We start from the raw sequence: 14197 nt of genomic DNA on the forward strand, positions 1-14197 counted from the left end.
GAGGGGTTGGGGACCAGCACAATCAAAGGCTGTGATTTCCGATGAGGGGGTGAGGGGATCAGATGTGTTGCTTTAGGGAGGAGATCTCCAGGACAATATGGAGGGTCGGGGGGTAGGGTAGATCAGAAGGCCCGGACATCAGTGGAAGGATTGTAGCTAAAATTCTATGAGCTTCAATGGGGACAGAGAAGAAAAAGAGGATGAATTCAAAATGAGTTTCAGACATTTTGAAGGTCAAGTCTGTAGGCTATGGAAGAGAGGAAAGAATCAAACATGAAATCCAGGTTTCTAGCCTTGATGACTGGAAAAGTGAGACATCTTTTTTAAAAAACAGAACAAATCCACACTTTTATTTACTTAATACAGTTTCACACAGATTCTGTGTCCAATGGTCTTAGCATGAAGTTTGCTTCGGAATTCAACACAAGCCCTGCTGCTGTTCCTTAGGACGAATTACATTTCCCCAGATTGCTCTGGTTTTGTTAGGCTTTTCACCAGGAGTTGCTGTGTTATTCTTTGCTTTCAACACGTAAGCACGTCTCTTGCCTACATATAGTTCAATTTCATCTTAAGCATAAAGACTTTCAATTTTATTTTTATTTTTTTAAGACTTTCAATTTTAAAAAGGGCTGTGTGCTCCTTCTGGTTCTGGACACCCTGCTTATAGCAAGCAAAAAAAATGGCCTTGGACCACAGCCTTCCAGATATGTTTGTCCTTTTAGAAGTCTTGTTCTAAGCAGGCCTCCACAGGCTCCTAGATGGCTGAAACAGTGAAAGTGACACTCCTTTAACCAAGTTGGGAAACAGAGGCAGGGTTTTGTTGTTTTGTCTTGGGGGTTGGTTGGTTGGTTTTTTCAGGGGAGTTAGGGTAGGAGGATGTTGTAACAAGTTGAGGTTTTGATCACATTTGGTTTGAGACTCCACTGACACATCCATGTGGTGGGCTGTGGAACATGGCTTAAAAGAAAATACCCAAACTTGAGTTTTAATCATAGTTCGGCCACGAAAACTTGGGCAAGCCTACCTTTTGAGTCTCCTCTAAAAAATGCCCTGACTTGCTCGCAGAATTATTGCAAAGGTCAGATGACAAAACGGGTATGAAAGAGCAATGATGATGCTAGATGCTACTATATATACTAGGCAGTTGGAAATGTGGGTCTGAGGCTTAAAAGAGAGATAAAGTGTCTTACTTTGTTCTAGTTTTATTAAGATGTAATTGACATATAATACTGCATAAGTTTGAGGTGTACAGTGTTGATTTGGTACACTTACATATTGCAAAATTATTACCTCCATTGCATTAGCCAACACCTCCATCCTGTCATTTATTTACCATTTTTTTGTGTATGTGTGGTGAGAAGTTTTAAGATCTCTCATAGTAACTCTTTAGTGTATAATACAGTGTTGTTAACTATAGTCACCATGTTGCACATTAGATCCTCAGAACTTACTCATATTAGAACTGGAAGTATATACCCTTTGACCAACATCTCTCAATTTTCCCCCACACCCTAGCCCCTGCAAACTACCATTTTATTCTCTGCTTCTATGAGTTCAGCTTTTTTGGAGTCCACATACAAGTGATATCACACGGTATTTATCTTTCTCTGTCTGACTCATTTCACTTAGCATAATGCATGAGGTGTCAATTTAGAAGTCATCTGCAAAAGGCTCCTAGCTGAAGCTATGAGAATGGACAAGATCATTCGGGGGAAATAAGAAGAGAAAAGGATAAAAACGGTACCTTGGAGAATATCTTCAATTAACCAGTGAAAGGAACTGAGAAGGAGAGACCAGACAAATAGGTGGAACCCCAAATCTGCCAGGTGCCAAAGGTAAAACCACCTGATTAAAAGCTATCTTTATACCACAGGCCAGGGTGAAGCCTGTTAATTTGCTTTCTCCTACTCCCATCCTCAGCAGGGCCCAAAGCCATGTAGCTTTCCTACCTCCTTCCCCTACTAGAACAGAGAAGGGTGTGATGTCATTTGCCCAACTAGATTTCTGCCCTGTGCCCAGCCTTGTGCTAATCATAAGTAAGATGAGTAAGAACTTGGAGTCTGTTCTGAGAAGTCCCCAATCTGATAGGACCAAGCTTGGGTCAAGAGTGAGCCAATTAAGGCATTTGGGGTGCAAAGTTTAAGGAGGCACTCCTGGCTGGGGTCATGCAAATATAAGGTTGGCATTTGAGCCACCCTAAGAGTGACTGCCTCCTTAAGGAGGCGTTTTATACCCTAGGTGCCTTGATTGTCTCACCCTGGTCTGACCCTGGGGAAGACTCATACGTCAATAAAATAACCAAGGTAGAAAGTAATTGCTATTCATTCTGTCCCAGGAAATCAAGATGGACCACGGAGGTGACATGGCAGCTGTGTTCTCATGAAGAGTAGATAGTTTATCAGGTAGCGTAGAGGTTCAGGGATCAATGTGCACAAAGGCATGTAGGTAAAAGAGATCTTGGGAGTGTCTTCAGGAAAGGGTGGTTGGGCTGCACAGGAGGTGGAGACTGCACAGGAAAAGGGCTGAGGAGTGATGGGAGGTGTTGCTGGGGGAAAAGGAATCAGGTTGTGAAAGGCCTGCTAAGGTGACCAACCAGTTTTAGCAATGAAAGCCCAGCATCCTGGAAACCCCTTGGTCCAGGCAAACCGAAACAGTCATACCTTCCTCAAAGCAGTGGAAAGTCATCAAAGGATTTTCACAAAGAATTGACAGGGTAGGCTTCATGGTTTTTTGTTTGTTTGTTTTTTAAATTTTCTTGACCTCACCATGGGGTATGTGGGATCTTAGTTACTTGACCAGGGATTGAACCCATGCCCCTTGCATTGAAAACATGGAGTCTTAACCACTGGACCACCAGGGTAGTCTTTGGCATCACGTTTTAAGGTGACTCTAGCATGTCTGGGTGAATGGAGAACTGAGTGCTGAAGAAACCCAGGAGACCAGTTTCAGGGAGCCAGTGGTACAGAAATGGGTATGTCCTTTGCCTAGGGCATCTGGCAGACATGAGTTCTAGATCCGTGGCTCAGCCCTTTCTTTCCTAGAGCTGTTTGGTCTGGCCAAGTTACTACGTGGGCCTGTTTCCTCATCTGTAAATTGGGGACAGTAATTATGCTTACCTCCATGAATGGTGAGGATTAAGGGAGATACGGTTTAGCACAGTGCCCAGCACACAACAAGCACTTAATAAACATTAGCTTTTATTGTCTACATTACCAGTTAGGAGATAATTTCAAGGCCTGAAGGAAGACTGCAACATAATGGGAATGCTGAGGAGGAAAGGAACTTGAGAAAGATTTGGGAAGCCGACTTACAAGACTTTCTTTGTTGGTGAATTGATTATATTCTAGTGTGAATGATTTTTTGTTGTTGTTGTTGGCATTAATCCTCCAAGGAATCTGCTTTTCAAGACCTTTATCTCTAATTGTGGGATGAGGGGCTTTGCCCCTTAAAGGGAAGGTGGAAGGCAAAGAGAAAGTGGTAAAGGAACTGCTGGAAAATGAAGACCGCATTTGAGATTTCTAAGCTTAAGGGAGAGAAATAGTAGGATTTAAAAACTTGTCATGATTCACGGGGTTGAAAGGTAGGGGTTCTAAATAACTCTCTCTCCCCCTCTTGCCTGCACTCCCCAAATTGCCTTGCTTCCTAGAAATGGACAATTTCTGGATCCTGCTCCAAGCAGAGATCTTGGAAGAAGCACAGGGCAGCCTGTTCTTCAGCTTTCATCATTCCTCTCTCCTAACCTTAGGGCCCCCCAAACATACATCTTGTTTTCCAGCAACTTAATTTTTTCATATCATACTGAGCTTCCCCCACAACCCCCCTCTATCATGAAAGCCTTCCTAGGGCAACATAGAGCGGTTACTTTGGGATAGAGGAGATAGCACAGATTTTGGATTAGAATAGACCTAAGTGTTCATTCTAGCTCTGCAGTTTTCAGCCAGACATACTACTCAACCTCTCAAAACCTCTATTTCCTCATCTGCAAGTATGGGTATAGTAATAGCTATGTTACCATTACTGAGATGATACATATAAGTGCTTAATTTATCACCAAATCTGGTCCATACTGGGTGCTCCATGAGCAATCCCCTTTCTTCTTTCCTTTCATCCACCTAAGTTATTTCCCTTTTTCTTTCTTTCTTTTTTGGCTGCACTGCATGGCATGTGGGATCTTAGTTCTCCAACCAGGGACTGAACCCACACCCCCTGCAGTAAAGCACAGAGTCTTAACCACCACCAAGGAAGTCCCACACTTAAGTTATTTGTAAGTCTGGGAATAAAGTTTCAGAATTTATTATGATTGAGACACATTCTTTTCATTAAAACTACATTAAGAATTAAGGCCCTCCCCCCACAACCATCCTTCCACTTATATCCGAATGTGGCCATATGTACCATTACATGTGTGCAAACATAAAGATTTACCTACTTCAGCACACAATTGACAACTAGACAGTCAAGAAAACATGTTAGGTGAGACAAAGAATTTAGCTCAGTGTTTGAAAGAGCTGGTGAATCTTTCAGTTCAGTTCAGTTGTGTTTGACTCTTTGCGACCCCATGGACTGCAGCCTCCCTGGACTGCCAAGCCTCCCTGTCCATCACCAACTCCTGGAGTTTACTCAAACTCATGTCCATTGAGTCAGTGATGCCATCCAACCATCTCATCCTCTGTCGTCCCCTTCTCCTCCCGCCTTCAATCTTTCCCAGCATCAAGGTCTTTTCAAATGAGTCAGCTCTTCACATCGGGTAACCAAAGTATTGGAGTTTCAGCTTCAGCATCAGTCCTTCCAATGAATATTCAGGACTGAATTCCTTTAGGATGGACTGATTGGATCTCCTTGCAGTCGAAGGGACTCTCAAGAGTCTTCTCCAACACCAAAGCATCAATTCTTCGGTGCTCAGCCTTCTTTATAGTCCAACTCTTACATCCATACATGACTACTAGAAAAACCATAGCTTTGACTAGATGGACCTTTGCTGGCAAAGTAATGTCTCTGCTTTTTAATATGCTGTCTAGGTTGGTCATAACTTTTCTTCCAATGAGCAAGGGTCTTTTAATTTCATGGCTGCAGTCACCATCTGCAGTGATTTTGGAGCCCCAGAAAATAAGTCAGCCACTGCTTCCACTGTTTCCCCATCTATTTGCCATGAAGTGATGGGACTGGATGCCATGATCTTAGTTTTCTGAATGTTGAGTTTTAAGCCAACTTGTTCACTCTCTTTTTTCACTTTCATCAAGAGGCTCTTTAGTTCTTCTTTGCTTTCTGCCATAAGGGTGGTGTCATCTGCATATGTGAGGTTATTGATGTTTCTCCTGGCAATCTTGATTCCAGCTTGTGCTTCATCCAGCCCAGCATTTCTCATGATGTACTCTGCATATAAGTTACATAAGCACGGTGACGATATACAGCCTTGACGTACTCCTTTCCCGATTTGAAACCAGTCTGTTGTTCCATGTCCAGTTCTAGCTGTTGCTTCCTGACCTGCAAACAGATTTCTCAAGAGGCAGGTCAGGTGATCTGGTATTCCCATCTCTTTAAGAATTTTCCACAGTTTATTGTGATCCACACAGTCAAAGGCTTTGGCATAGTCAATAAAGCAGAAGTACATGCTTTTCTGGAACTCTCTTGCTCTTTCGATGATCCAACAGATGTTGACAATTTGATCTCTGGTTCCTCTGCCTTTTCTAAATCTAGCTTGAATGTCTGGAAGTTCACGGTTCACACACTGTTGAAGCCTGGCTTGGAGAATTTTGAGCGTTACTTTGCTATCATGTGAGATGAGTGCAATTGTGTGGTAGTTAGAGCATTCTTTGGCATTGCCTTTCTTTGGAATTGGGATGAAAACTGACCTTTTCCAGTCCTGCGGCCACTGCTGAGTTTTCCAAATTTGCTGGCATATTGAGTACAGCACTTTCACAGCATCATCTTTTAAGATTTGAGATAGCTCAACTGGAATTTCATTACCTCCACTAGTTTTGTTCATAGACATGCTTCCTAAGGCCCACTTGACTTCACACTCCAGGATGTCTAGCTCTAGGTGAGTGATCACACCACCGTGGTTATCTGGGTCATGAAGATCTTTTTTTGTATAGTTCTGTGTATTCTTGCCACTTCTTCTTAATATCTTCCGCTTCTGTTAGGTCCCTACCATTTCTCTCCTTTATTGAGCCCATCTTTGCATGAAATGTTCCCTTGGTATCTCTGATTTTCTTGAAGAGATCTCTAGTCTTTCCCATTCTATTTTTTCCCTCTATTTCTTTGCATTGATCACTGAGGAAGGCTTTCTTATCTCTCCTTGCTATTCTTTGGAACTCTGCATTCAAATGGGTATATCTTTTCTTTTCTCCTTTGCCTGTCACTTCTCTTCTTTTCACAGATATTTGTAAGGCCTCCTCAGACAACCATTTTGCCTTTTTGCATTTCTTTTTCTTGGTGAATCTTTGGAGGATGGCAAAGATGGCAGGAGGAAATAAAAACAGACACTTGCATAGAACTTACTATCAACTAGGTACTATTCTAAGTGTCTTTTATGTAATGAGTGCATTTGATCCTCACTGCAGCCCTGTGATAGATGTACTATTATTATCTCTATTTTACAGAAGAGGAAACTGAGGCATGGAGTGGCCAAACAACTTGGCAAAGGTCACTATGCTGTACTGACTTTTCAGAGGGTCTTCAGTTGACATGGAGAACAGTTGTTCACCATCCTGAATAAATTACCCTTTCTCTTTGAAGTCCACTGTCAAATCGCTCTGCCCTTTCTTCCATAGTTCTCCGTCAACCTTAATGCATCAAGTTGTGCAAGGTCTGCCCTGACCTTAATCTCCTCAGTATCTCCAGTCTGCCTACCATGATGAGTACAGAATTGCCTACAAGTCTAGTAGGAGCCTGGGCTTCCTAGGTGGCATAGTGGTAAAGAATCCACCTGCCAATGCAGGAGATATAAGAAACATGGGCTTGATCCCTGGGTCAGGAAGATCCCCTGGAGGAGGGTATGGCCACCTATTCCAGTATTCTTGCCTGGAGAAACCCATGGACAGAGGAGCCTGGTGGGCTATAGTCCTTAAGGTTGCAAAGAGTCGGACACAGCTGAAGCAACTTAGCATGCACCCACACTAGCAGGGACCTAACTTTTAAAAAAGAAGCATACCTACCTGTGATAGTTAAGAGTTCAAACTCCTGTGTAAATTTCTACACATAGCATATGAGACCCTTCATGGCCTGGCCCCTGCCTGAATTGCCAGTCTTATTCCCTATCACACCCTGAGCCCCATCCCAGGCATTCTTTGCTCTAGAACACACTCCACTCTTTCAAGACCCTGAGCCTTTGCACATGCCTATATCCTCTTTCCTACTGCCCTTAATTCAACAGACTAAGCACTTACTGTGTGCTAAGATTATGCAAGTAATTACCACACAGTTTGATAAGAACTCTAATCAACACATACTACTACAACATCCTGCAGGAATTCAGAATGCGGGGAGGACTCCTTCTTTCTGAGGGGTTGGGGGGAGGGTGCAAGGAGAAGAGAGTTGAAGGTTTCATATTAGGAACTGACCTTTGAGCTGAGTCTTCAATGATTAGGAGTCTGCCAGTCAAGGAAGGGGGAGGAAATCTCCAAATGATCTTTGGCTCCTCAGTCTCGCCACACTCAGACATCAAGTCCTGGTGTCAATCCTGCGTCCAAAGGGTCTCTTACATTTGTGTCCTCTTAACTCCTCCTGCCGTTGTCCAAGTCCCACAGGCCCTACTTGGGCTATTGCCACAGTCCCATGGCCAGTCATTCTTCCCCTCATTTTTCCAACCACCAATCCACTGTCTCTGCAGCTGCCAGAGTGAGCTCCCACACTGCAAATCTGAAGGTGGCCCTCCCTTACTCAAAACTCAACTATAGAACAGTCTTAATGCCTTATAGTGACATACAAGGCCCATTATTAACAGGTCACAGTTTATCTGTCCTACCTCCCATCTAGCCATTTCCCTCCTCAAATCCTTCATACCAGATTGTTTATCTAACTCTGAAGACAACACCATACCCTTTCAGATATCTGTATGGTTTCTGCCCGCTTTATTCTCCCTCCCTAAGTGCCCCAATCCTTTCCCCACCTGACAGGTTCAGACTGGCCTAGTCCAGGAATCAAAGGGAGCCTAGCTTGGTGGGCTTTTATAGCCCATTCTGTCTCACAGGTCAAGTCTGGCATTTACGTATTGTGGAATCAGTAAATGGAGCAAGCATTCCCCTCTAGCCACCACTGTGTGCACCCAGGCTATCTGATTGGGCATCCGAATCAGTTCATGGTTGCCATGCCAATTCTCTATGGAGACTGCAGCCTGCTTTGAAATCCCAACTCAGCTGGCTGGGGCCTTGACTACTCTCCTAGTTCAACCAGTCCCTTCATCCAGGAGCTGACTCTGTTCCTTTGCCCCCAGCTCCTGGTATCTCAGCACACACAGATGCTCTAAAAAGACCAGAAATGTCTCTAAGAAGTACTAGTACCGTGAGGGAGAATGTCAAGCCTTTTCCACCCTCAGATCACACCCCTTGAATATTTACCCTTGAATGGGTCATGCTCAAAAGAAGTTTGTGACATCTCCTGGACTTTGCTGTTTAGACTGCTGTCCATTCCCTGGGAAAACCCTTCATTGCCAAGTTCCTTCCACTAGCTCCAACCTGGCTGAACCAGCCTCACTCCTTTCTGGCTCATCGAGTTCTAGCATGCCCTAAGGCTGTGGTCTCGGTGCTGATGATACTATTGTCCCTTACTTTTACAGTGTATAACCAGCTTTTGAACATACCTTGTTTGAGTCTCACAAAAGCTCTGTGAAAGAGGTAGAGAGCCTTATATTTCAGATGATGAAGCTGAGACTCAGGATAAGTATGAAGTTGCCAGGGGCTAGAAGTAGGTTTCCTAATTTCATTGCCATCTTCACTACTACAGTTGCTCTACTGGGTGTCTTCAGTGTGGCAAGTACTAAGCCCCACTTGCCTCCTGTATAAGAAACCCTTACATGTTTGTGACATAACCTCAAATAAAAAAGTCAGTCCTAGGGTTAGTCTGCTGTACCCACCTCCCTCTTTGCTATATATATTATGTACACCAGCCCCCCTCAAACTTCCTTTGGTCTGCTCCCACCTTCCCAGGTACTCAGTGGCAAAGAATCCGCCTGCCAGTGCACAAGATGTGGGTTTGATTCCTGGGTCGGGAAGATCCCCTAGAGGAAGAAATGGCAACCCACTCCAGTATTCTTGCCAGGAAAATCCTATGGGTAGAATAGCCTGGCAGGCTACAGTCCATGGGGTCACAAAGAGTCGGACACGACTGAGCAGCTGAGCACACATGCATGCACCTGTTTCACAACACACAAGAGAAAGTGTCCTTTTGTCTGGAACACCCAGCCCAGTAGCTTTATTGTCCCACCACTGCCCCCTGGAGAGGAAAGTCTTGATCTGGAGATGGAACCCCTTTCCAAGGGGAATTCTTAGAATCTGAAGAGAAACTAGATTTCTGAGGTGATAGATTTAACATTTCTCAATGTGGGAAGGGTATGAAGTTCCTTTGTTGAACCAGGATGGAATTTTAAAAACTTTCTTTGGCCTTTTGGACAGAAAGGAGGTGCTGTTGTTTGTTGTGTTGTGTTGTGGAGGGAGGGAGAATGTATTTCAATAAGATAAGAAATCTCCACTCACTGTGAGGGGATGGGACCTCTCCTCTGACAGTAGCTGTCGGTTTACTAAGGAAGGAGATTTCTTGCAGGAAAGAAATGTCTGTCTTTTAAGAGAGGAGGAAACTCTTTTTCAGGATTGCAAAGTGTGTGAGAAAGGAATATTTGTGCACTCCTTTCTTTTCTAAAGGAGAAACCTCCTTGAATGAGGAACCCTCCCAGGCTTTCTGTCTGAAGGAAAAAGACTGTTTCTAGAGAACAATTCTGATAAGATTATGCCTGATTTTCTCTTCCTTTCTGACATACTTCCCACAGGGAGTCAGCATTCTCTGAAAGGGAGTAGCAAATAATTTTTTCTGGTAAGAGGTAGGGAAGCTGAAGGGAGAAACCCACTGTAGGGGAAACTTTTACTCCTAGGGGCCATTGGTGAGGGCAGTGACTCTGCAACAGGGAACCCTCATGAGACTGGGGGAGGCTTTGGGGAATCCATGGAGCCCAGAGTGTCAAAGGAAGCTTAGAAAGGTTCTGGGCCAGCCCTTGTTTGCTCATATGAAAGCTGAAGCTTGCAGAAGGGAATACCTTGCTACTAAGTGACAGAACCAAGACTCGACCCCAGCTTTATCAAGTGCCAGCCTGGGGCTCTTCCCACCACAGCCCCCCAGGGAAAGAGGGGAGATACCTCTTGCTTGGGTGAGTGATGCTGAGGAAACTGCTGCTATGAAATGCTTAACCTGTGTTAGAGACATCTCTGTGGTGAGAGGCATTGATTCCTGAGGGAAGGAAACTGGGGAGAAGGGTAGAATTAGGGCTACCATCTGAGAAAAGGGGTCAGAGTCACTGTGCAATCCAGTGGGTGGCTTGGAGAGCATCCATAGGCAGTGAAGGCTCAGTTTTGAGGGAGGACAGGCCATATTTCCTCCCAGGAGTGCAGGGGACAGGCCTCGCCAAGGTGATGTATGTTACCCTCTCAGACTTGTGAACTTTCTCCATCATTTCCTGTCTTTCCAGAGGGAGTTGTCATTTTAATCTTTTTAAAATCAGAGGAAGGTGCCCAAGGAAACTTTTTGAGGGCATGTAGATGTTTTATAATAGATTGTGGTCATGTTGACAAAACTGCACAAAATTACCCAAACTCAATATATTACCTACATACTTAAAATGGATGAAAAAAATCAGTCAGAGAAAGGGATGAGTGAATTAGAGTCCAATAAAGCTGTTATTTTAAAACGGGGGCAAAAGAACCCAAACCAAACAAAAAACAGGAGAGAATGGCTCTGGGCCTGGTTGTGCCTGGCCTGTGAGGTAGTGGGATATGCGCGGCAGTCCCTCCTTGGTAGCTTCAGCTACTCAAATTGCTCTCTTTCTTTTCCCATTTCTTTCTTGATCAGCAAAAAGCCAAGGCCAGCTCATCCAGGGGGTGGTCAGAGATTGCAGGAGAAAGAACTTCACAAACACACAAGCCACCTCTTCGTTTACTGTAAAATCCTGTTTAATGTGTAACATTTCAGGCAGAGAGGCCTTGGGGACTAGAGGCAAAGGCAACCCTGACCAACCCCCACTCCAGCTTATCTGCCTGCTTCTCCCTCCCTAGCTCCTCCACCCCAGATATGTCCTCCTTTTCCTCAGGGCCAGCAAGCACTGTTCCTCCTTTTCTTTCGTTTGCTACCCTCCCTTCCCCACCCACACGTCCACAGTACCCTCCCTCCACTCCACTTGCCCACATCCCTCCCCACCAATGTGACTCCAGAAATAGGGTATCTGACAGCACGGGGTTAAGATTAGTTTCATAATTGGAGATGTTGTCAGAGCATCCCACCTCTGGTCCCCAGTGGTCCCAGGGAGAGGGAGAGGGAAGAGGAAGGGGTGCAGGCAACGAGAGCTGCCTGCACCCCCGGTAGCCTTGAGTGCTGGCGTGGGTGGCCTCCAGCTCCCCACACCTTCAGGCCCTGAGGCAGAAGGCCCTGGGGAGGAAGGGAAGTAGGGAGGGAAGGAAAGTTTTGATGGAGCAACCCCTAGCAGGCAGAGGCCTGCACACTGGCAGGGGAGAAGGAGGGGCAGGCCTGGGGCAGGACAGGGGTAGGGGGCAGGATGGGAGGTTGCCTGGTCTGTGGCATCAGCAGGCCGAGCAGCGGTCACTCTTCTCAGCCAGCCCAGCCCCGGTGCCGGGGCTGCGGCGCAGTATGTCTTTCAGGGAGCCGTCCTGCTCACTCAGCAGCTTGTTGATCTCATTCTGCTTGTATTCAGGTGAGAGGCGATGGCCGAAGCCCCCTGAGCCCTTGCGGGAGGGTGGATTGGAGCGGCGCTGGGCTCGGCGGGCACAGGCCCGGAAGATGAGGTACACCACCTCGGCCACATTGAGGATGATGCAGATGCCTGAGGCGGCCAGCATGAAGACCGTGAAGATGGTTTTCTCTGTGGGGCGGGACACGAAGCAGTCCACTGTGTTGGGGCAGGGGTAGGCATCACACTTGACCAGCCGCACCATGGCGTAGCCAGGGTAGAGCAGATAAAAGACATACATGAAAGCAGCCTCGAACAACAGCCGGAAGACCACGCTGATCACATAGGTCCACCACAGTGTCCCTGAGATGTGGACCTTGTGCCTCTTCACCTCCTCCAGGTGCAGGGGGTCGCCGTGGCCCTCAAGTCGAAGCATTTTCTTTTCAATGTGCTGCTGGTGTGCCACGTGCATGGCCACGAGGAGAGCTGGGGTGGACACCAAGATGAGCTGCAGAGACCACAGACGCACGTGGGAAATGGGGAAAAAGTGGTCGTAGCAGACACTATTGCAGCCAGGCTGGAGGGTGTTGCAGATGAAGGAAGACTTCTCATCACCCCACACGCTCTCGGCAGCCACCACCAGCACCATGATTCTGAAGATGAAGATGACAGAGAGCCATACTCGGCCAATGGCAGTAGAATGCCGATTCACGCCGCTGAGCAAGGTGTACAAACCCGTCCAATTCATCCTGCCTCATTCACACCTGCAAAACATGAGCCACAGAACAAGCTGTCAGAAAGCTGGGGTGGAAAGCCAGGCTCCATAACACTGCCTGACACTTCCCCCCAACCCTTCCAAGAGCCAGTGACAAGAAAGGAAGAAGGAGAGTCATAGCTTTTCTCACCACTCCCTCTCCCTTGCCAGCCTCTCCTTCTCTTTCTTTTCCTCCTCACTCATTCACTTGATGACTTGACCTCCCTGAGCCCCATCTCTCTTCTCCACCTTCATCCAACATTCTCTCCTCTCCTGCCCTTCCTTGCCAGGCCCATCTTGTTCTGCCATCAGCCATCCTCTTTAGCTTCCCCTCCCCCAGCTCCTTAAGTTTGGACCTGGGCTAAACCCAACAAAGCCCCGTTACCTTGGGGAGCGCCTATCCCTGAGGCCACCCAGACAGGTTCCCTATGGTCTCATGTCTATGCAGGGGGAGTGGTCCCTGGGTTCGCGCCTGCGTCCCAATTCATCACCGCCCGGTGCTGGGGAGTCATATGCTGCTTTATACCCAGTGTCTGCACAATGGGACCTTTGTGGGGCTCTGAACAACGCCCTTTAGAATTCAGATCAAACGCCCTGACTTCCGCCCACCCTACACACAGAGCACTTGTGTCCCAGCGCCGGACACCCAGCCTGCACCCACCTGTTCTGTGCCCGCCCGGTCCATCGCCGCACCCACCCCATAGCCCCACCAGAAGAATGGCCACAGCGGGGGGGAAGACGGAACAAGGACAGGTGCATGTAAGATGGGACCCAGGGGAACCAGAAGCCTCTGGCCTAAGGCACTCTCCCATGACTCTACTAGAAACTTAGATTCAGCAGGATTTTTTCTGGCTTAAATCCCCTCCAGGATATGGGTGAGCCTGAGGTTAGGAAAAGGAGCTCACTTTTATCAAGCTAGGAACTGTGCTAAGTATTTTCCCATATATTCTTTCTTTTGACCCACTTAGCAAGCCTCTAAGGACTACTACCCCAGTCTTTCCAGCTGAGGAAACTGAAGCCCAGATAAGTTAAGTAACTCACTTAAGGTCACACAGCTGAAGTGTCTGAGTAGGATGAAACACAAAAGTGTCTGAAGCAGAAGTCTAAGCTCTTTGCATGGTACAGTCTTTGTGCTTTTGCAGATGGTGTTCCCCGAAGTGTAGGCTAGCTGTTAATGATGACAACAACAGCAACAGAAGCAAGGCTACCCATAAAAACACAAGAAGCAAGGAAGCTGCTAACCTGTGAGTGCAGTCCGATCCCAAAGTCATGGAGCAAAGCCTGACCATCTCTTCTTGAGCCCGTACAGAGGATGGCCAAGTGAGGACAAGCCAGAAGGAAAAGGCAAGTTAACCAAGCAAACAGAAGAAGGTTAGAAGATGGAAAAGATAAGAGCCACCTAGCTTCAGGTTTTTTTTTTTTTTTTTTTTAATCTACTATGACTTTGGGGTAAGTTACCAAACCTTTGAGTCTGTGTGCACATCTATAAATGAGGTTCATACCCAGTGTTATTGTGAGGTTCAATGAAGCAACCTGTAAAAGTTCTTAGCTCAGCT

At 46.3% G+C, this 14197-nt stretch overlaps 1 protein-coding gene and 1 pseudogene across 3 annotated transcripts in view; both read right to left on the bottom strand.

The window, feature by feature from the left end:
- Positions 1–357: 357 nt before the first annotated feature.
- On the bottom strand, positions 358–1317 carry LOC138986489 (large ribosomal subunit protein eL33 pseudogene; annotated as a pseudogene).
- Positions 1318–11375: 10058 nt separating this feature from the next.
- GJB1 (gap junction protein beta 1) overlaps positions 11376–14197 on the bottom strand; it is a 37430-nt gene continuing 34608 nt past the window's right edge. For 2 of the 3 annotated variants that reach the window (XM_070365919.1, XM_014479801.2), the window contains exon 2: positions 11376–12651. In XM_070365919.1, coding sequence (XP_070222020.1) covers positions 11781–12635 — 855 coding nt within the window. In that variant the 5' untranslated portion in view covers positions 12636–12651 and the 3' untranslated portion in view covers positions 11376–11780. Of the gene's footprint in view, positions 12652–13026; positions 13113–14197 lie in introns of those variants that run through there. The other variant, XM_005900819.3, reaches the window with a different exon arrangement.

This window comes from Bos mutus, chromosome X (assembly GCF_027580195.1).
Source record: "Bos mutus isolate GX-2022 chromosome X, NWIPB_WYAK_1.1, whole genome shotgun sequence".
In the NCBI taxonomy this organism is placed as follows: Eukaryota; Metazoa; Chordata; class Mammalia; order Artiodactyla; family Bovidae; genus Bos; species Bos mutus.